The following is a 25,023-nucleotide window of genomic DNA, read 5'->3' as shown; positions in this document are numbered from 1 at the left end:
AAGAAAAAGAAAACAAAAAATATTTGGCAAATTAAATAATGTATCGAAAAATATGATAATGTTATAATGATTTTTTTAACGCTTAACATAATTATCGTCTTCCGTATCTATTAATTTAATTCTTTATTTTCGTTTGATGGGAGCATAAAAGCAATTGGGGATATATAACAATTCTTTAAAAAATGCCTGACCGTATAAATCCTTTAGATGTTTCCTTTTAGAAGTTCTTTTAAAGCGTTTTCGTTCGACATATTTGTATTTCAACCTACGAAATCGCAATAATGATACAAATAGATTTTTCTTTTTTTTCTTGCTTTCTTTCTTTTGTATTTATTATTATTTTTTTTATTCGAACTGATCTTATCAATGTTCGATGTATCTTGTTAAAAAATATTAGCGGAGCAATGAAAATTATACATAGACCGCAAAGCTGAATCAAAAGTAAAATCCATGTATCATATAAAGCGAAATAGTATTACATTACGGTTTTATGAATTTGAAAGTACAAGAACATGAATGAATCTAACGTATACGTCGAAACGTAGGAAGCAGTCATATTAGAAAGTCTTCATTTTCTTATTAAATAATCATAATAATAGACATAATATAATAATGATAATCATAGTACAATTATTAAGATCAATAATCTATAAATATTTATGTGTATCGCACTTGTGTTACGCTTGCATTTCAACTACAAATCTATTAATTCTATTTGTTCTCTTTACGATTCATGTACGTAGATAAATGGAAGATAGACGTAAAGTTGCCGATGCCTTCAAAATTTCTATTTTGGTTTTCTTTTATCTACTTTTCTTTCTTTCTTTATATTCTTTTTTGTTTTACTGTACCCCCATCTCCCGCCACTGATTATCCTTTCAACGTTTTTTACCGAATGTTTATATCGTGACAATAAAATTTGTAAGATACGTAGAGATATTTTATATCAAAGAATATTTCTACCTAGCGCGCACATTCTTTTCAAAAGAACATCTCAAAGCGATCTGCCGCCATTACTTATGTTTTTTCTCTAACCCCTTCTCTTTTCTTTGAATAAGATGCATTAATTTCGTCCAAGGTTCTCCAGTAAAACTCTGGCAGTTCTTGAAAAGAGGAAATACTCTAGCTTCCATATATATGTAAGTTATTTTTATCATTTCGTTATATGTATGTATATTGCCATTTTATATATCGTTATAATTCATCGTATGCGCCAATGCATTACGGAGGACTCAAGGACTTCCTTTCTAAGAATTATTCTAAATCATAGCGACGATGCCTTACGACGCGTTATCACATTACGTCATATGGATGTAGCAAAATATCTACCTAAGTATCTTACGTCACAGAGTAAAAGAAAAGAATGTCAGATACCGACAATATAAGAACATGACGAATGCGTGTTCCCCATATGATCTACCATAACGTGTATTGTTTGCTTTTTTTATTCCTATTCTTTTTATTTTTTTTTGTTTCTTTTTCTTTTTTTGTAGTTGACATCTTCGGGGTCTACTACACGCGAAAAGCTACGTTAAGGGTGCCTATTTTAATAAGAAGTGAATATCGTCATCGTCGTTGTGTTGTTGTTGCTGTTGTTGCTATCATGTGATATTCTTTCGAAATTGACGTTGTCCCGTAAAACATTAACATTAACAATGAATCGTTAATTCACGATGCTAATGCTTAAAGGTACAGGTATATAGCGGGGTATTTATCATTTACATCTACTTGAAAATAATTGCACATATGTACGTCGACCGTTATTATAATTTGGGAGATTGGATGATATTAATGTTAGTAGTAGTAATAGTAATAGCAATAGTAATGTGATAGTAGTTGTAGAATAGTAGTAGTAATAGTATAGTAGTAATAGTAATGGTATTAGTAGTAATAATAGTAGTAGTAATAATAGGAGTAGTAGTAGTAGTAGTAGTAGTAGTAGTAGCAGCAGTAGTAGTAGTACTTATAATAACGATAATATAATAATAATAAAAATATTAATAACGACGATGGAAATAACAATGATAATGTTTAGCTTCTACTAAAGGAATTATTAGTGGAATACAACCGAGAACGATGAACCATGCCTACATTTTTTGTAAATATTACTATCTCTCATTTTCTTATCGGCATAAAAATTGTTGTTATGCCACTACCATATTGTGGGAACATTCACCTATTTCATACCCTGTTCTTGCATTGCTCGGTAACCGACATTCTTCATTAAATAATTCCTAGTCATTACTAATATTTACGAACAAATAGAAACGTCGAAAAGGCCAACTCATGGGAGTAAAGATAGCGCTTTATCGTCGGGGAGGCTGAGCAGTATGGTCGAAGAACAATTCGCACCTTTAAATTATGCTCCATGATTAGCTTCTGCTTTGTATTATGTTTATCGCATTCGTTGGCCGGGGTTCTGAGCCGTCAAACAATCATGCGGCACATGCGGAGTATGATAGACAAGAGCGAATAAGAGGCAGAACGGGCTATAGAGCTACGTAACAACAGAACGTGTAGTACTAGTAACAGCATTCCAAACTGTACTGCTTTGTGAAGCCAATATAATCTGAAATAAATATAGAGGAGATCAAGATTTATTAAGAGATCAAGATATATTAGGAAATTAAGATAGTCACTTTAACGAAATGCAAAATAGATCGTTAGAGACTGGGCTATATTACTCACTTTGTTATATGTGAGCGGGCAGCTGGCAGTGTGTTCGGGTTCTGTTTCAGAATGAACTGTCTAATTCCCAATATGTATTGCTCCAAGTACGACGGCCAATCGATCTGTTTGACGTCGAACATAAACGTCTGCCGATCATCGAGACTCAGTTGTTCTCCTAATCTCCTCACGTTAGAATCCCTGAAGTTCCACTGATTCGTACTGAAGTATTCCAAGCATTTAGTGGCTTTGCAAAGTTTTGCCTGTATGCGGACCATTATTGGTCGCGAGCCCTTTAGACGAGCTAGAAGATCTAAGATATGCGCGGGTAGCATGTGCTGGAAGATCACGCACACTTTGTTTAAAAGCATGGAACTACGGCAACGACCACCTGGATACCAAAACGCATTGTTCACTGGATACATCCGACTGTATTTGAAGGATAAATCGACGAATTGCTTCCAGGTGATAGGATTCTGTTGGCCAGAACAACAATTGTAAATGGTGATGGTACCAGTACGATGCGTCGCTGTCTTCCATGCAGCGCATATCATTAGATTGATCACTATATCAACTGGAATTAGATCGGCTACTTTATTCTCATGGCACAACATCGTTCTATAAATGAAAACAAATACGTAGGAATACGATTGTCACGTTTCTACATTAATATAGTATTATAAATTATTCATTTAATCTACGTAATACATACCTGAAGAATCCTTTCCCAGCTGCTGCTATGATCCCAGTAGGACCATTCCAATTTTCTATCCAACCAGCGACTGGTTCTCTCAAAGCTGACAATACGATCGAAGGTCTAACAATCGCGACTGGTAAAGAACCACTTTCTCCTTGTAGCATTTTTTCCGCCAAAGCTTTGGTAAAAGTATAAGTATTTGGTCGACTCGCTATCAATTTCGGTGTTAATTCATCGATCATCTCGTCATCCATTGACTTGGTCCAGGAGATTACCTGTTCGGGATCCTTAGCAAGTGGATATATTTCCTCGGCTACGTCCTTTCGATCGCAGTTGCAATACGCCGTTGACACGTGAATGAGAGCCTGCAATTGACAAATTTTTTTGTCATTCTGCTCCCATCAGATGTTATTTATTCATTAACGTATTCATGAGTGCGTTAGAATAACAAGTTAGTTACAAAAATCGTCCATTCGAATAATGAACTAGTGAAAATATATTGAAAATTTAATACGTCTTATTTAACATCCTTATTTAGTATAATTCTGTCATTCGTTTTTAAGAGAAACAAGTCCTTACCTCCAGTTTATGCATTCTATGACACAATTGAATGAGACGTTGGGTGCCTAATATATTTATAGTGACCGAAAGTTTCAAGGCCTCGTCGAATTTTACTGTTGCGGCCGAATGAAAGACGATCGATACACATTGTATCAATGTCTGTCTATCCGCTTCCGAGATGCCGAGTTCCTGTTCCGTTACATCCCCTGCTACAGGCACGATTTTTGAAAGAGCATGAGGGAAATTACATCGTAGCTCCTTGAATAACTGTTGAAAATAATTAACGAAGAGATTATTATTCTTATTATCCTTTTTCCTTTTGTTTTTTTTTTTCTTTTTGAAATGAACTTTTCATTTTAAATAACACAATTCAATGACACGAATTTCTTATATTTTACATTTCTTAAAATCGTTTAAGATTCGATTAAAGAAGTAATTATTTCAAAAGATATTAATGAAGCCATAAACAATAAACCGTTAAAAAAAAAAAAAGAAAAAAAAGAAAAGAATATAATCTTACCGGTATATCGAGTAATTCTTGCAACCTTTGCTGTACATCTTGTCCGTTCTTTGGCCTCATGAGCAAATAAATGTTTTTTATACCAGGACACGAACGTAAGAGTTTCTCAACGAGGACCTTGCCCATGAAACCGGTACCACCAGTGATGAAGATAGAACGGTCTCTGTAGAAATCCTTCACAGATGTGTACTCACTACCAGCCATCGTGGCCATGTCTCTTCCGGTTTTCCCTTAATCTTCAATGATTCTTTCTTACTTCCTTACTGTCTTTTCTTCTATCCTTCTATCTTTTTTCTGTTGTTTCTTTTTTTGCCGCCTATATCCCGCCTTTTTTATTTTCTTATTATTTATTGTTCTTCGGCTTCTTTTGTTTTTTTCTCGTTTGCAGTCGATTCTAATAATCTTTATGTTTGTTTCTACCTTTTATCCTTGTCGTCGATCCTAACGCCGATTTTCTTTCAAATTAATTCTTCAGATACGAGGAAACGTGCTCAAGGGTAAGTGGTGCGGCACGGGCTGGCACACGTATTTGCTTTTCCAAGATTTTCCAAAGGGATAACGAGAAGCGAGCACAATTACTCGACTCATTTCGTATCTTTTATAACCGCGACTTTTGTCCTAAAAGAAAAAATACAAAAAAGAATATAAAAAAGATTGGTATGAGATTACAGATAAGCAGATTAATTATTTCCCTTTTCTCTCTCTCTCTCTCTCTCTCTCTCTCTCTCTCTCTCTCTTTCTCTTTTCTTTCTTTCTTTTTTATTTTAATCGTATGAACTTATTTTTCTACGAAGAAGATAATGAAAATGCTGACACTAACGAAAGTATAATATAACTATATTAGATATTTCCTTTCTGCGAACTTTATCTTATTCGTAAGATACCTATATACTTAGAAATGATTAACCAATACGAAGAAACTATAACGTATATGAATCTATCAGGAAACGGTCTTTCGATATTTTCTTCTTCCTCAAATGACAGTCTTTTATTACGATATATTCTAATAGACTTCTGACTTACTTATAGTAGTACTTCTATATTTACATCATGATAAAAATCACTAAACGTATTAACGAGAAATATAGTATCTGTATTTGATTAAAAGTATATATACTCTCATGAGAAAAACAAATAGAGATACAGTTTATATATATATATGTGTATATAAAAATATATTATGTATATAAATATGTATATATATATATATATGTATGTATTTTCTCTTCTCGTCCACATTTAATTCTTATATGAATTTAATAATTTTTAATGCTTTTGTATTGTTTATACATACATATGTAAGCCTACGATCGTTTGATTATTTCTCTATCTCTCTCTTTTCCTTCTTTATCTTAGATTTAGATCTTTCTGACAATTCTATTTTACGAGATCTTTCACATTAAAGGGCTTCTCTCGCGTCCTTGTATCCAATAGCATTCAAAGGAATCCATCGGAACGTTCTATAGAGATAACGTTACATAAGCATTAAACGGCATTTAATGAAGATGATATTACAATATTTCTATTTCTTCGAATTATATTTTTATTTTTTATTGTATCAATTTATTCAACTTATATATAATTTACCAACTTCTTTCACGATTTAAAGGAATTTATAATTTTATCAAAAAAGGCAAAATCTATTTTTTTTTCTTATAACTTTTTTAGATAACAAACTTTGTTATGATTTCGTTATAAAAATAAATAGAATTAGATAATAATTCTACAAAATAACATTTGTGGAACGTATGAGGTATTAAAGTTAGAAATTGTTACTTTCTCTTTTCTTCTTTTTCTTTTCTTTTTACGTTCGAAGATTAAAAGACAGAAGATATATATACTATAAGTGACCCATGTAAGTATAGACGTAGCGTTGATAGATAAAATTAGATGAGAGAACGTAAGACACGCGACGCATCGAAAGCGGAATACCGCCGTTCTATGTATGTAATTATTCGTCAGTTGGAAAGGAAGCATCTGTTACGCGTACATCACAAGTATACGTTTGAAAAAATTCGTAATAAGATATGGCTCTTCGTAGTAGGATAAGGGTCATCTTTATTTCCTTCTTTAATTTTTTCTTTTAAAGAAGAAATACTTTTGTTAATCCTTCCTGTAGCCATCTAATTTTGTGTAATTACCCGTGTAACTCTGAAATCATATATTTTATATATATTTAGAAAAGTCAAGTTACACAGGGTTAATCAATGATCGTTATTAAAACTGTAAAAAAGACAAGAAAATAAAATGGTCAATTATTTTTAGTTCAAAATCATTTGAAATTATTCGTTTTATTTTTATTATTCATATATTCATATATAAAATTCAAGATATTTTATAATTTATCTGTAATATATTAGTTATATAATATACCAGAATAATTATAGATAATTCTAGTGTTTAAAATAACAAGAAAGAGAGAGAGAGAGAGAGAGAGAGAGAGAGAGAGAGAGAGAGAGAGAGAGAGAGAGCAAATGATCTGAAGAGAAAATGATTTGAAAACAATTATTAAAATATTTGAATTACATGAAATCATAATTACAATCTCTCCGTAATTACATGTTTGTATTGACCTTCGAACTTCTTTTTCTTTTTCTTTTCCATTCATGAAGCGTTTCGATAAGTGTGTCATGCATTAGATCGAAAAAAAATTTCTTTCTTATAGTTTTCTACTTTCAGCAAACGTAATGATCCGTTTGATAGTTTTCGATAAAAATATTGAAGTCTATGATATTTAAATGAATTTTTTCGAAAAGATAGAGGGAAAAAATAAAAAACAAAGGCGGAATATTCTTAAAAAATTAATATACTTTTCGTGAATTTAAAACTTTCTCGTCTATTTAAATAATCCTGGACGAAATATTGTCATAGTGAATATTTATTGTCATATTTTTCTGCTTCATTCTAGTGTAATTCATTAACTAGTAATATGCAAAAGATGAATATGTAATACATATGTAATTTGCGAGATTTCTATCATTTTTAACCTTGTTTTGGTCAAATCGTTCGAAATTGCTCTCTCTATCTCTCTCTCTCTCACTCTCTTTGAAAATTATGTAATTTCGATAAATGTAACTTGTCACATGTTTACACATCCGTATTTCGTAAGTTCGATTTCATTTTATTGATATATTTCCAACTTAGGAAATTAATTCTTTACTTTACACACGAAATTATTTATGTTTTTCAAATATATGCTATACACTTATTACACTATGATTATGTTAATTCTAAGTAATATTTTAATACTTTTATTAAGAATTTTTTTCTTTTTCTTTCTTTTTTAGTAAATGCAAAAAACGAAAGAAAATTAAATTATATACGATTATGATTTATTATATTATATTTTGTTCCTCATTAAAGCAATGAGATTCAAAGAAATCGGAAAATTTCGAGTATTAGTCAGTACCATAATCGTAATCAAGAATTTGTATGTGCATTTTAATAAAAGAGAGAGAGAGAGAGAGAGAAAGAGAGAGAGAGAGAGAGAGAACTGATGCATAGAAAGGATAGGAAGAAATTGGAAAAGAGGACTACAATGAAACTTGGGGAATAGAGAAAGAGGAAGGGATTTGATGGAATTCTAGGTCAGCGTTCCGGCCTCGAAGCGGTCATCGGAAGCCGCCTCCTTTCGATGTACTTATGCGCGCGTTCCTCTCCTACTGCGAGAAGAAGAAAGGGGGAATAGATGGAGGAAGAAAGAGGCCGACCCCGTTACATGAAAACCCGTTACGCGACATGCAACGACAGCGACCGACTGATTCTTTTTATCCTCCTTATTTTACTTTACTTTAGTTTACTTCATTTTCTGTAGAAATCATCTTTGTTCCATCACACACATTTTTTTTTTAATATTTCTTTCTTTCTTTCTTCTTCCTCACCTATATCATTTCATTTTCGTTAAAAAAAAAAAAAAAAAAAAAAAAAAAAAAAAAAAAAAAAAAAAAAAAACTAATTTTCTCTATTTATCTATTTTTAATAAATCTCCTTTTACTTGTCAATATTTCTATCAATTGATCTGTATATTTTCTCATTAATATTTATTTCAAACGTAGATCAGGAGAATTATTGATGTTGATACATGACCATCTAATAACATGATTTAATAAGACATTAATTGATACTAATATCAATATTAATATTATTAAGTATAATAAGACAGTATAAAAGTGAGTATAAAAGTTATTATGCTTTTCAATATAATTATAATATCAAATTTAATTTCTAATAGCTTTATTAAGGACTGGAAATATATATAAAATCTTTGTCATTGATGGATTGAATATAGATAATATTTCTTTTTGGCCAAGTAGATACTCCGAAAGATACAACCAGGAAAGGAAGACTCCTAATGATCCCCCTTCTATCACTATATTTGTCTGATTTCTTTTATTAATTATATTTTTTAAATATTCATTATTCTTTCATAAATATTTTAATCATTTGATCGTCTTATTTGAATATAGTCGTACAATTTTATAGGATTTATTCTGTAAATATCATGATTTTCCAGGCTTATGAGTTTTCGAATATATAAGATTAATTAAAATAATATAGATAAAGATTAGAGGCACGTGAAATTTGATTATCAAAATAGACAGATGAAATGAAAGGATTAGATCAACCTTTTCGCTACTACAATCAACTATACTCGCTCGAAATATAACTTAGATATTGAAATAACAAATATGCATTTCGTCGATCAATCTTTTATCCATACCGTATTATTTGTCCTTATATTTATTTTTTTTTTTTATTTTTATTATCGAAGATATTTTCCAAGCTGTAAGAAACAAGCCTGAAATATCTTTACCTTTATGTCGCGGAGTCTCATTGTCATTTTGGCGGCCAATTACGTCGTGACAAAAAGATTATATTTAGATACGAATATATCGTAATCGTATATACGTATATACATAAGTATAAACGATGCAAAAATTTGAAATCATATTCTATGATTCATTAAATGATCAGATATGTTTTTTGCAATGTCAAATTCCGTTTACCGTCACACTAGCGTTTCAGCTACCGATTAAAGATATATTTCTCGTTGTAACTTTTTATTTATTTTTAATAATAAAAAACAACTCCGAACGAAATAATGTTATTAATCACGACAAGCGGTAAATTAATTCAACAAAATCTACGATATTATATTTTCTTATTGAAATTACAAAATCGTAAAAAAGCAAATTAGCAGCAAATTTATTCAATATAAATTATACAAATTTGATCAAAACTACAAATTTTTTTTTCTTTTCTTTTCTGTTTTTTTTTTTTTTTTTTTTTTTTTTTAATACAATCGAAATATAAAAGATGATTTCTTTGAGTAATTCATAAATCAATTTACAAATTCTGTTGATAACAGAAAATAATTTGTCATTGATGAATAATTTAAAGTGAATTAATACGTAAATTAATACATACAGAGAAATTATACTTTTAAAGTCTCACGAAGTGAATCACGCGCACACTCGCGATAGCTCCTGACCTGGAATCACTTCCAATAATCAAATAATTCGTCGCGCTTAATGGCTTTCCGGTAATACCGAATCACGAGATTCCGGATATATTCGGATCGAGGAAATTCGACACTCGTGAACGTACTATATCGCATTGATTTTATTCTTTTTTTGTAATTTTTTTTAATTGTTTTTTTCTAAGCATGACCGCGCCGATTATGAGTTTCTGCCTGTTTCGGATTATAGCGAATAATAACAGATAATTATTTCCAAAATTATTTGACAACTATTTCGGATCTTCATGTTTCATATTAAAATGTAAATATTTATAAGTATATAATAAATAGGTGTATTTGTATTTGTATTTTTTAGAAATATTGTTATTTTGATATTGAAAGTCGGATCGAACCGTAGTTACTTTTGAATTTTCATTGAAGAAAAAAAAAAAAACAACTTTATATCAATTCAATTCATCTAGGTGTTAGTTGCACGGAACTCTCACTCATTCTCACTACCTTTGGCTCTCTCTCTCTCTCTCTCTCTCTCTCTCTCTCTCTCTCTCTGTCTCTCTCTCTCTCTCTTTCTCTCTCTCTCTCTCTCTCTCTCTCTCTCTCTCTCTCTTTCTCTCTGTCTCTCTCTCTTTCATTCAGATTTAAATAAGAAACGTCAAAATACCAAAAGATTCTTGAATATATCGGTTCGTTTTGCAAAATCATCCGTTATACTTATCGTTATAAAGTATAAGAAAAATCCTTTTCGACAATGAGATAGTGCCGAAAAAAAAGATAAATAAATTTTAAAAGTAATTATTATTGCGTAACTAGAATATATATAAATATAAATATATATATATATTTATTTATTTATTTATTTATAGGATTAACTATCATCATACACGAGACAATATATTCGATTCGTTTTTTATCTCGTCATAAAATATCCTTTTTCTCTCTCATTTTTTCAAACTTCTTTATTTTCATTTAGGATGAGTAAGAATTACATAACACGATAAACAACCTAATACACAATGATTTAGCAATATCAATGCCGTGACCAATGACCAAGAGAACTAAACGAAGGCCAATGAACTATTTGCAACAACACAATATGTATCCTAGCTTACCCCATCTCCTTTTCCTCGTACAACCGTGAACACTTCTATTGATCTCCAGGATTGGTTTATTGAAAATAAGATAATAATCTTTAATCGAAGAAAATTTTTCTTTTTTCTCTATCTTTATCTTTTCTTTTCTCTATCTTTCTGAATTGTTAATATTCAACAAAAAATCTTTACGTAAAGACCCTTTTTTTCTCCTTCACAAATTTCTGATCTTCCGAAGGAAATTGCTGGGATACTAAGCGAAAAGCAAATAGAGCGAGTAGTCAAAGTTGTTCGGAGCGCTTTTTTATCTTTTATTATAAGAGAAAAAGAAAGAGACATGCCGGTCAACGAAAGCTAAACTGAACTACCTGAGATCCAGGTAGAGTTCCTTATACCTGTTGGCTGATGGAATGGAAAGAGATTTCCCCACCACTTTAGTTATTTACGTCCGTCATTGGCAATGTAACTTTTCTTCTCCTTCTCCTTTTTTCACTTTGTCTATGTTTGGATTAGTTAATTAAACGATATCCATTGTCAAATACAAAATATAAAATTTGTTTTAATAAACTATATGTACTTAAAAATAATTTCGCTCAATATTTTGTTTGTACGTTGGCGTGGCTTTAATTATATGTTTTTCTTTATACGTCTTTTTATAAATTTCATATTTTCATCGTTCTAATTCGATATAAATTTTATATTCGTACCAAAAGAAAAAAAAAAGAAACTTATCTCAAGCCGAAAAATTTGAGAACAGCTTCGAACCTTCGCCTCTTACCCGATAATCTTACTCCACAACCGCGAGATCTATTTCTATTTGTTTTCTCCTAGGCTATTAATAGCAAAACTACATCGAGGTAGAGAGAATACAGTACACGCATCTCTGTTATATTGTAACGACGAACTATTATTTTTTTTCATTTTTTATTCTCATTGGTATCAGTACCGTTAAAAATATATACATAATGTATATAAATGAGAGCATTATAAACAAATTCGATTTGAATTGAACGTCACGATTGCATGATTAAATTATTATTGCATATTAAATGCAAATTATATTGCATTATTAAATTAAAATATGGGTTCATTAGTTTGCTTCGATTTAATCTGATTATGTAAACCGTATATGTTATAGATAGAATTGTAAATGTTAAAAATAAAAATAATTATCACTTGAAGACGTTAGTTTTATTTAAATGAATATCTCTTTCCGTCCCGTTTATTTGTTATAATAAATGAAATATATAGTAGTGTTTATTCACGTAATATGATATTATAATAACGTAAGTATACTCTCCATTGATACATATACGACATTATGTTTTCAAACGAATTTTATATTTTATAAAAAACTTTTATTTTATAAATATATTATATTTGTAAAATATTAGAATTTATTTTTTTGTTTTTTTTAAACTGTTACACTTGTGTTTTCAAGTAAATCTTAAAACTTTGACGGTCCCATTCACATATATTGGCTTCTCTCTTCCACTGATTATTGACCGGCTTCCCGTAGTTGTGTATTTGCACTGTCAATGATTGTTAACCGGAATTATGTATTAAATTACTTGAGGTTACGAATTTGATGTTCATTTTTAATGCATAACAATTGTGTTTTAATCAGATTCTCTCAATTCTTATGATTAGTATTTATCCAAATATGTAAGTATCGCTCATATATGTATAGATTGGAGCAGCGTTTTTCAACCTTTATACCATGCAGTCAAATTTATATATTCGTTTATAATGGTACTGCGGTTCAAATGATATATACAAAATGAGATATATATATATATATATATATATATGAAGTTTTTAAGAACCTAATAGACTGGTATTACTTTTAAAGATACGGCTGTTACTGCGACATTCTGCTGTTACTTTGTATTATAAGAGAACTTTCGAAAAATCTTTTACAAATTGATCATTTTCCTTGTTTTGACATATCATCCATGTTTTGACGAAGATAATAGATATTATTCCGCGGCCCATTACAAATTTAACGAGATACAATATTGAACCACCGCTCATAGATTAAAAAACGTTAAGTTAAAGTCTTTGTATGAAATCTATGATCTTCAAAATGTTAACATTGATTTATTTTGATGATATTTATTTGTATAACATCTTTTTCTTTTTCTTTTTTTTTTTCTAGAGACATTTACACGTATCTATCGGATAAAAACTGAAATAATGTGTATATGCATAAGGTAAGGTTAACAAATTTACCAATTACACTGTACAAACGACGATAACGCGCAAACAATTTTCACTCATGTTGAATTTGCATCGTATTTAGACATTGCCCGGGAAAAAATACGTCATAAGAAAATTGTGTATGCAAGATACAACGATTATTGCGAAAAGAATACAAATATTAACGTCATAATACTGATAGTAATTACATTTGCATTTATTTCATATTTTATTCAAAAAAACGTATTCGATACTAATTATCACAAGAAATAACAAATTTGTCGTAGTTAAAAACAGAAACGTTTCAAAAATTAATTAGACTTTGAATGATATATTTAGTTTAAAAATATGCATAATTTCGTTGTTTTCTCAATGTATTATTGAGAAAAATTATCTTGTTAATTTCTTAATAAGTGTTAATTCAATAAAACTAAATCATAAACAGCATCGTTTATAAAAAAAAAACATAAATAAATAAATAAATAAATAAATAAAGAGAAAGTATAAGAATATGAAGAAAATTTGGATGTGCTATGCGTATCCATGAACATGATTGTTCGTTAGAGCATCATTTAAAAATCATCGAAAGAATACGTACGAAATATTTAAATGTATGTATGTATTTTTGTAGATGTGCGCTCGAATATGTAAAAAATATCGTATAAAGAAATAACGTGTAAAGAATCTAATTGAAAATAATAATATAAATGATAATGAGATGAGAATGAAATACAAATCTTAAACGCAAACTAAACGCTAATTATTACAATTAATACGAGAACGAGAACGAGAACGAGAACGAGAAATAATATTTCGCGAATTAACCTTCCTAGATCGACTCGATTAAATTTTCAAATGATTAAAATAATATCTCTAATTTAATAATTAGAATGAAATTTAATCTTTAAAATCACATATGTTATTAATTAATCTGATCGTTTATGATTATTCCATTTCAATTGATTATATAAATTTCAGAAATACATTTTTTTCATCGGTAAGACTACATTTAGGTGAATGTTCCAAAATGTATTCCTTGTCTGATCACAGTTGTCAGTTTCCTGTTCTTTTACTTTCCGTTTCGTATAATCGTCAATTATCACTACTAGTCATTCAGTTAACACAATTAGAGCTCGCGTCATGACATTTATACATTGAGCATAATTCAACGAAATGACGCAGTTGTTGCAAGATTTGCTTAATCATGAAATTCATTTATATTTTTAAAAATCTGACTGTCATAGAGGACTGTCAGGATTGGTCCGACAATCAATGTATCAATGAACCCATGAAAAATGACCTTGAATTCTTAATTCATGATTTCAGTAACCGAGCTTTGCTCGAATCTATAAATGATTATCAAAATGATTCGATAAAGTTTTTTCGCTATCAATCAATTTTATTAAATAAGCATTTCATATTAAAAGAATATGAGAAAATAAAAAAATAATTATTATTTTAAAATAATTTGTATATTTTGTTAAATATATATATATATATATATAAAATACATAATACAATATATAATATATAATACAAATTATAATGAAAATAATCTCTTTCCAATGTCGAACCAATCACAATTTTGGAGTATTTTGTTTATTTTTAGGGAGAAAAAAATTTTTTTTCCGAAGAATACACGTATTACAGTTGTATACGTTTAAATTGAAGTAAAGGAAAAAAGAAAGATAGGAGTCGAGAGTAGGGGAAATTACGAAAGATGAACTTTGTGACGAAGTAAACAGAACTCATCTTTTTTGCTATATTTCGTACGTACACGTTCGAATATAGAAATAACCAACTCGCTCTTATTTATCAACATTGGGTAATAAAACCTTGGAGACATAAAAAAACAAAAAAAAAAAAAAAAAAAGAAAGAAAAGAAAAGAAAAAAAAAAGAAAAGAAAAAGAAAAGAAAACAACAGGAACTATTAATTATTCTCGTTCAATATTACAAATTATTTATATCTTTTCTTTCTCTTGTAAACTATTTATTAAAAATAAAAGAAAAAATTACTAAAAAGAGAAAAGAGAGTGAGAGAGAGAGAAAGAGATAAAAGAAAAAGAAAATTAAAAACAGGATATGATTGATTTTCTTTTATAATCTAAAGGTTTACGTTCTCTCTTTTGTATTTTTTTTAGTACGGTCGGTACAATAAAAAACAATCTTATAAGGGTAAAAAAAAAATAAATAAATAAATAAATAAAACGAACAAAGAACTCTTTTTATTTCTTTTAAATTCCAATATAACTTGACAAATTGACGCATTTAAATCAATAGGAGAATTTTCTGAGAAAATTCATCCTTGGAATCAGGTAACTTGTCAAACGAATGAATTCATGCAAGAACCAATCTTTATACATGCATATATTATAAAAGGAAAAGAGATATGCACTTCAAATTTTGATGATCAAGAATTCATTCGAAAGACAGAACATAACGATTTGACAATATTTTCAAACAAATGTTATTTTCTATGAAAAAAATCGTTTTCGATTCACGAATCGAACAAAAATATGCTTTCTACAATAAAAAATAAGAAAACAAAACAAAACAAAACAAAACAAAACAAAACAAAACAAGAATTTCTTTTTTTCCTTAAAATGGGAAAAGACAAGTTCGAGTCTATATTTGAAGTTCTTTGAATTTCATAATTCTTTTATTTTATGAATACGCAGATATTGATGCCACATGTGAACTCTCTTGCACACGGATATTCACGAATATTAGCTGATTATATAAATAAAAAGTCTTATTATACAAGATTATTTTCCGTTTTTTTTTTAATTTCTTTTTTGTTGATAAACGTTTTTGTTTATATATAAAACAATTCTGAATATTTGCATTCTTTACACACGTAATTTGTTTCAAGAATACCTTCTCAAAATTAGATATTATAAAATGGTTTCTCATAACACATATTATAACATGCAATTTATTTACCATGCACGAATCTATCATGTGGTTGTGTTTGTATTATTACGCTATACTACTTCGAGAAAAAAGATGTATGTGATGTCCATGTAATTTTCATTTATATTATTTTGAAGAAAGATAGAAACTATAAATTTTATATAAAATGAAATAATTTAAAATGATCATGTCTAATAAATAAATACTCTAAATAAATAAATATTATAAATAAATAAATATATACATATCTCGCATTCTATCGGTTAATTTATAAATTATATTTATCCAGATTTTGCATGTGTTACTTTTTTTATACCACTTTAACATAGTCGATAAATATCATACGAATGTATATATTATATATCATGTACATATACAACCTTAATCGAATGTTTATATTTATTATTTTCAATAATATCGTTGATTTATTTATATCATCGTTTTGTACATTTTTATAATAATTTCCTTGTTGTTTATTAAAAACAAATGAATAATTTTATTATGTAGATCAATAATATCTGATTGGAAGACACTTCTTACACGGAACGTAACTCGAAATGATACGTTTCGCATCGTTTGCGCATTGTCGACCAGTTATCAAGTATAAAGACGACAAATCAACAAAAAACTACACGATGAAATTCTGCGATCATTTCAGTGACTTAAATTTGTCAGTATCGTAGCAACTCCGATGAACAGAATATATATCGAGAAGATTATTATAATAATGATGTTACTTACAAAAAAGTAAAATAAGAAGAAGAAGAAAAAAAAAGAAAAGAATAAAAAAAAATAAAAAAGCATAAAAAAATATTAGATGCATCCGTTATTACATTATATCCCTTACAAGAACGCGTTAAAGAATTTCTTAAAGCCATTAGAAAGTATTAACTTCCCCTTGTCACTGTCACATTGTCACTATGGGTGATTCTTCACTCCTAATATACCGTGAGGACGATTTAAAGAAATTATTTTAGAATTTTCGAATCAAGAAAATAAAATTTTTTTCACAATTGTATTTGTTATTCGGCTTCGTATTTGTATTGGCAATGTTTAGTTTCCAAGATAAGTGCGAATGCATTCAATGTATTTCAGTAATCACGGTAACCAAATGCGCTAATATATAAATATATATATTCGCTTGAATATAATAGTCGCCAGCGACTAGTCAATAATCCGCTTTTAATTTCTTAGGTAGCACTCTTAGAATGACTGACGTATCGACAAGATTAAATAATTTATCTTCTTGTATTATTTGTCATTATCTATATGTTATTATGTAATTGTTTAACAATCATTAGTATCTCTTTGATAAATTCCATTATTTGATTATTTATGTATTTATAAATAAAATTATAATTGCAATATATAATAAACACATTAAAAACAATCATTTCTATCTCTTCACTTTAATATCTCCATAATATAGAAAAAATACATGTAATATCAATTTAATAACTACTTAAAAATTTAAGACGTAAATAAAGAATTATCATCAGCGATGTGATGTAATCTGTATAACTTTGTACATTTTACTATTATTTTATTTATTTACTTTTGTTTTTAATTTGTTATCTAATCAAGTGATTTCAATATGTCTCTCATTTCTTTTTTGTTCTAGATAATATCTAATATTATTAATTTATTCTTATACAGGGTGTTCCATTTAGTACGTGTAACTTCATTGGTACATTAAAATAAGTAAAAAATAAGAATCGATACATTAAAATAAGAAAAAAAATTCATATAAACGTATGTTTATAAACGACTGTTTCCAACATACAACCTTCTTTTTTATTATTATTATATCAATTATCGCCTGAGTAAAAAAATGCTCGAAGTGACCATTTATGGTTCAAATACAAACTTCTAAATATCTTATCCTTGAGATTCTATCCAAAATAATCTGATATAGTCTAAACTTGTAGGCAATCTCCAATAATACTAGAATATCTCAATTTACTAAATTATTACGAATTATTTATGAACAAAATTATCTACTATATATGTGTTTTATATATTAACTTTTTAATAATTATTTTAAATTATATTATATAAACTTTTTTAATACTTTAAGTAGTCCCATAGATGAAAATCTATTATATTTAAGCCCAACGATCGAAATAGCCAATTAATTCCTCTACGATCAATTTATTTATTAGGGAATTGTTCATTTAAAAACTATCTTGCTAATCCACTAAAATGAGAGGATCAATACATAAAACGGTTGTATCTCATAAACAAGGTCATATCAAGCTTTCTTAGTTTAATATATTGAATACTCCGACGAGAAATTATATACACATTCTGAAATATCCTCTATATTATTATGTAACTATTATTTTATAGATGATCACAAAGAAATAGTGATGCATGTAATATTGATCGAGTACGAAAAAAATCGATTTTTATATATTTTCAAGGGATATCGAATGTAAAAAAAATTTGTTTTTTGATATATATATATATATATATATATATATATATATATATATATATATATTCGGAATGTGTGCGTGTGTATATATATATATATATATGTATATGCATATATACACATATAGAGTGTTTCTTAAATAGACAGCCATACTTTAAGAGCATATTCTACTTACTAGTAAGAATGAAAAAATCCTATAAATATAGGTCCGAAAATGCTTCCTCTCCCGATCATAAACTTTTTATTTACCTCAAATAGCATACATTAATACGAAAAAAAAATCATTTTCAGCAGTTTTTGTAATAAAATATTCCAATAGTTTTAAAAGTTCTCAAAATATGTCATAAACCAAAAATGTTTATAAATTATAAAGAAAGTGTTTTCGTAACAATGTCTATATGACTATTTTTCTATTCTTTGATTGACTAGAATATACACTTAAAATTCGACGATTAATATCTGATACATCTTGTATGATAAGATATAAAATTATCTGTTAAGAAGCGAATAATACGACAGTATCTATTCTATTCTATTCTATTCTATTCTATTCTATTCTATTCTATATCTTTCTTTCTCTTTTTTTTATACATGCTTCTTAACAACATCGAAGAAAAACTGCGGAGTACCTGTTCAAAAAAGGATACACTTTTCACGTGTCACGATAAATCGAAAGAGAAGGGACAATATTTCCCTAACGCGCTTTTAGTTCTTTTTTTATCCGTATCTGTCGCTAAAGTCACACATGACTCCAAGAGAAGACGGGAGATGGTAAGTAGCATTAAACGCAGATGTTATATCAGCGTGCACATATATACAGAAAAATGTACAAAAATATATATATATACATACACACATCATGCATACATATAGACAACTAGATCGTCTGTTATCTCTCTTAATCTTTCTTTTTTCTTTCTCCCGAATGCGATAAAGATAAAGGAATAAAACCGGAATCTTTCTTACCGATTTATTGAATACGGAAAAAACGTTTATAAACGCTATCGAAGCTTAGATTATAGCAAAACGAATTCTGATGCACCTAAAATAGAATTCTTCTAGTCTATCGTTATAGCGATTTCCTACGCGAATACGGCAGAAGAATTAAAATACGCTATGATTATGACAAACAACAGAATGAGAAAGGTCTATGAGTCTATCTCTTTTTTGAATCTACTTTGCGCATAGTATCGAGCAAGTACTTACGTACGTAAGGCTCCTTACTTTTTTCTCTATCTCTCTCTGACAATATCATCTCATAAACCACTAAGTTGTATTGATCTCATTTTAAATATTTTAGATATTTGTATGTGTTTAAAAAAATCTTCGTTATGAGAGACTAAAACCCCAAAAAGAGAGAAAGAGAAAGATACATGTATGTATATGTGTGTATAAAGTGCGAGAGAGAGAAAGAGAGAGAGAGAAAGAGGAAAGATAGTCTTTTTCTTGTAAATGTAATGAATAAAAATACGTTCAGGATGTTCGCAGGGAGAATGTCTGGGATGTGCCGAATAAAACGGAAAGAACAAAAGAATGAAAGAGACAGAGACAGATACAGAGAGAAAGAGAGAGAGAGAGAGAAAGAGAGGGAGAGAGAGAGAGAGAGAGAGAGAGAAAGAGAGGGAGAGAGAGAGAGAGAAAGAGAGGGAGAGAGAGAGAGAAAGAAAGGGAGAGAGAGAGAGAGAACCACAGAGAGAAATAGAGAAAGAGAGAGAAAGAGAGAGAGGGATGCAAAAAGATTAAGAGATATAAAGAAAGATAAAAATAGAAAGATAACGATAGAAAAAAATGGATAGATAGATAAAGAGAGAGAAAGTGAGAAAGAGAGAGAAAGAGAGAGACAGAGAGATCGGGCGCGCACCTTGACGGTGCGTGTGATGGATAGGCGCGGCTTTTCGGCCCGTGCCGCGCATGAAGACTCAGGCTTATATCACTGATATTCCTCCTACCTCTCGTATCTGAACGTTCCCACCTTCTCACCGAATATTCTCCCTTCTATGGGCGTTTTCGGCACTCCCAGTTTAACACAGGATCGCAAACTTCTTACGTTCACGATACTTTTCAGCTCGTGCCCGTCGCACACCAACCGAGTCCGCCATCTTGGAGCAACTGCCAAATCCCTGCAGGCCAGCCAATCGTCCGCCTTGAAAATTTACTACGCTTCAAATGTTCTCTTTTCTTCTTTTTTTTCTTTCTCTTCTTTCCTTTCCTTTTTTCTTTCTTTCCTCCTTTCTTCCTTCGTTTATTTCTCTTTTCTTTCTTCTTTTCTTTCTTTATCTCTCTCACTCGTTCGCTCTCTTGTTATCCCTTCTCACCAATGATTTGTAGGAACCGTTCGATTTACTTACTCTTCTAACTACTTTTATCTCGTTCTAGTTGAAAATATATTTTCGATCTACTGATAAGATGTCTATTTTTCTATTAATTAACATTTATCCACGACTCCACATTTTTGTATGTTATGTTTCACAGTCACACATGTTATGTTTCACAGTCACATTTTGTCCTATATTACTTTTTCTTCTTTTTTGCTCTATTATGGTTTTTTTTTCTTCGCGTATATAGGTATATTCTTATTCACCCATGTTCCCATATATTCGTCTATCTATACCGCACTGCTGTATTGTTATCTTTTGCTTTCTTGTGTCAGGTGTACCACCATCATATTGCAGCATTATTTCTGCGTAATGCATCTATTCTCTTCTCCCTTTCGCCTGTATAATAAGTACTCTATGTTCGCTAATGATTGCGAAAGGTACGGTGTTCTATTTTATGTCATAGTAAAACAACTAATAAAAATGTTATTGCGTAACCTCAAATAATCCATAATATTTGCGCAATTTTAATTCCACCGTTTCTTAGCCGTGTAATTATTTTCATTTGATATTAATATCACGGTTTCTTTCTTCAAAATGTTAACTTTATTTTCATCTAATATTAGCTAGCCAGAATTTTATCGATATAATTGAAAAATTATTAGGTTTCCTTTTTTCTTTTTTTTTTTTTTACAAACGACACTTGTCTTGTTATGTATGTAAAATGTTATTATACCAAAAAAAATGAAAGGAAAAAAAAAGAAAAATTACACTGCTGATCTCTTTTTGTTCAAAAAAACGTTTGCATTTTATATGAAGCAAAACGAATTAATTTCCCGCGTTAAATTTCGTAATCGGCGTAGTAATGTGATTGGTCTCAATGCCGGTAACTAGTCAAATAAGAATGTCAGTGTTTTATTTTTTCATGACGAAAACAAATTTTTATTAATTTGAAGAAATTTATGAAATCATTTATTATACTTGACAATAAATAAATTTTTACAGAGAACATTGAAAATGTTTATATATATTTATGTTTAAAGGTATTTAAGTTTCAATGGAATTTTTGTCTCTTTGATTGGTAGTCCATTGTAGCATCTGTCGTCGAGAGTAACTGCGGGCAATCAATTTATGCAACATGAAGATATACTTTTAATTTGTTCTTCAATTTGAAAAAGATTCTTTAACAGTGTTTACACGGTCAATTCGATTTTCTACAAATTGATATACGAGTGTGAAACGCTTTTCGCATTTCTTTCTTTTTGTTTTTGTTTTTTCTTTTTTATTTTAAATTCAGTACAAAATAACAACAGTTACGTCATATCATTTGAATCGTTTAAATAGTGGTATATCATTTTATGTGACGTTAAGAAACTCTTTATAAGCAACAAGTATTAATAAGATCTTTTCATTGCTAAGATATAACAATTTTTTATGGCATTTAGAAAAGCAAATAACATTGAAAAATATTTCCTTGGTTTTGAAGAGTCATTTACAAAGAGAGTCTTGGTTAGTTAGTACAGCTTAATAAGCCAATTAAGCGTGGCTATATTCTCTTTTTCTACTTTTTTTTTTCTTTTCTCTTTTATTTTTACATCATCCTTTTCTCAGAAATCAACTTCGAACTGTAATCTTTGTTTTTGTTATAAACGTTGCGTCGTACATATATGCATGAGGATGAAAAATGAAGACCTTCGATGTCGTTAGCCATCACTATGATTAAATGGCCGTTTGTTTGGCCATATAAACATTTATATTAGTTTGTTCATTTGTGAAATCTTAAAAATCAACGTTTTACGACTGTTTCTCGGTATAGTTAATTTTATTGCGAAGAGATCTATTACAAATTAAACGGGAGTTATTATTCCTATCGATATATTTAATATTTTAATTTGATATTTCAGCATTAATCGTGATCAATTTCAATTTTTATTTCTAAATTTAAATTTCTTGTAATTTGATTGTGATTTTAATAATGATAAAAAATGTACTTAATTTATCATTATCGATTTAATTTTTATGAGAGAGAGAGAGAAGAGAGAGAGAGAGAGAGACATGCAATCTTACATGGAATAAAAAATTCATAAAATTGCAAGATATTAGACTTTCTCGCTGGTGTTGTAATCTTATGATATATACAAGTTCTAAAGATCTACCTTTCACTTTATTTTGAATGCATTGACACGTTTAAAAGTTTCGCTAATCGGTTTTAATGAATTTCCATAAGAAAAAATCATCGCATTAAGTAGCAATCAAATTAATTATAAGATCCTTTGATTCGTAACAGTTTTTTGATAGGCAAGTGACATCTAGTGAGTTACGAATGATGTTTTATAAACAATCACACGTTTATTTAGAGTGGGAAAAGTAGAGGTACTAATTGAGCCCCAATTCTCAAAATAGCCAGAAAGAAATAGAATTTTATTATTCATCATGAGAAATAACGTTTGTCACAAATAATAAATTGTAATTGTTATATAATGCTGACCACTTATATTGCATACTCATTTTATTATAAATATCGATCATTTATTTAAAATACTGTTCCAATAAATAACAATTTAGAAATAATATTCATTTATTTAATTTTATGATATAGACGAATATCTATACTTTACGTTATATAGGCATAGTTTATTAATATATATTATAATCCTTCTCACTGAGATTGAATCAATTAAGATAATTTACGAATCAACAATATTCGTTATTAGTTAAATGTTACATAATTTATGATAAATATTCGTTAACAAAATCTACAAATATGATTATACAACTACTTTATCTCGTATTTGCAAATGAATTTGAAAATATTTAATTTTTGTTTTAACGATTTTACGTTATTGATTTTGCTTTATTTATTATTCTAATATTTTATTATGTCTTGGCTACAATGATTTAAAAATACATCATTTTCGAGTGAAAAAGTGGAGATCAATGGAAAAATTTTTAATTTATATTCAAAAATTTTTTAAATACTATTAACTGACCGACATATTGTTTTCAACGCTGAAAAAATTTTTGTAAATACAAATACGATTGTTATGATTAAAGACATTAAACTGTTTAAAAATTCTTAATTAATTCTTTTTATTTCTTTTCTCCATAATTGTACAATCTATAGCATAGATTGTTGTTATTCTATAACTTCTATCAAGGTAAATTGGAGCGACTGCTTCAAAAATTACATGCTAATTAAAATATAACAATGCTTTTAAAAACAGTCGACGAAGACGGAGAAAACGCCACTTAAAATTAATTGCATGACTTTTGCATTTCATTTTATTAGTATTAGAACATTATTTTAAGTATTCCAGTACTATTCATTTTTCATAGTTTAAATATAATAATCATATCGTCAGCGTTATGATTATAATGCGTTATATATCTTAAATTAAGGATTTATAGAATGAGATAAGGAAAATAATCGTATCTCTATATTTTTTTTTCATTTTGTAAATTTATCCGTTCTTCTATGGAATAATTCGGATACTGTATCGTATTTAATGGTACACTTGCTACATCGATTTTAGCGTTTGTGATATAATTATAAAAAATAGGATAATAAAAAGAAAATTGTAAAAACTCAAGAAAATTCATTAATTATTCGAAATTAACGATATTAAAAGCGATTATTTAGAGGAGATAAAATATATTTTTTTCACAAAAACTGCCATATATTATTACATATGAATCGAAGTATTTAGAATTACTTGATTTTATATTTTAACTTGTATTTTCGAATTTTCGAGTTTAATTCTTCGAATGGACAGTTAATTTTAGTAATAATAATCGATCATTTGTCTCATTAATCACACTAATAAAAGTATTGCATTTGCCATATAACATCCATCTCTTCATTGAGTTCAATGTTCAAAGATCAATATCTGTTTTTTCTCTCCTTCAGAAAACAGTGATGTAATAGATATATTTATCATAATTGCTAAATTATGATAAAATATGTTAGAACTGTGATCAAAAAAAAGTAAAATGTATTTCCAATGTCATTATATTTACATTTTTCAGACTTGGAATAAAAAAATATTATAATTATTTTGTTTTTTTTTTTATGTAGAATATTTTTTAAAAACTGTAGGTTTTATATCAAAACCAAAAACTTTGATATTGAAATCTGGCAAAAAAAGTAAA

The 25,023-nt window shown here is 28.7% G+C and overlaps 1 protein-coding gene across 4 annotated transcripts; it reads right to left on the bottom strand.

Annotated features, from left to right (window-relative positions):
* Nucleotides 1-108: 108 nt before the first annotated feature.
* LOC118448720 (putative fatty acyl-CoA reductase CG5065) lies at nt 109-20,852 on the bottom strand. Of its 4 annotated transcripts, none has more exons than XM_035882309.2 (6): nt 20,421-20,852; nt 4,446-5,063; nt 3,944-4,192; nt 3,380-3,729; nt 2,689-3,285; nt 109-2,569 (listed from the first exon to the last, which is right to left on the bottom strand). In XM_035882309.2, the coding sequence occupies exons 2-6, from the start codon at nt 4,656-4,658 to the stop codon at nt 2,428-2,430; spliced, it is 1,551 nt and encodes a 516-aa protein (XP_035738202.1). In that variant the 5' UTR covers nt 4,659-5,063; nt 20,421-20,852; the 3' UTR covers nt 109-2,427. The 4 variants fall into 4 exon arrangements, with proteins under 4 accessions (XP_035738202.1, XP_035738199.1, XP_035738201.1 ...); XM_035882306.2 differs by having other exon boundaries at nt 20,509-20,852; XM_035882308.2 differs by lacking the exon at nt 20,421-20,852 and adding an exon at nt 11,031-11,373.
* Nucleotides 20,853-25,023: the final 4,171 nt, after the last annotated feature.

The sequence above is a fragment of the Vespa mandarinia genome, chromosome 3 (genome assembly GCF_050613455.1).
Source record: "Vespa mandarinia isolate Hongniang chromosome 3, ASM5061345v1, whole genome shotgun sequence".
Classification (NCBI taxonomy): Eukaryota; Metazoa; Arthropoda; class Insecta; order Hymenoptera; family Vespidae; genus Vespa; species Vespa mandarinia.
Note: the sequence above shows the minus strand (reverse complement) of the source record. Positions and strands in the feature narration are given on the sequence as shown.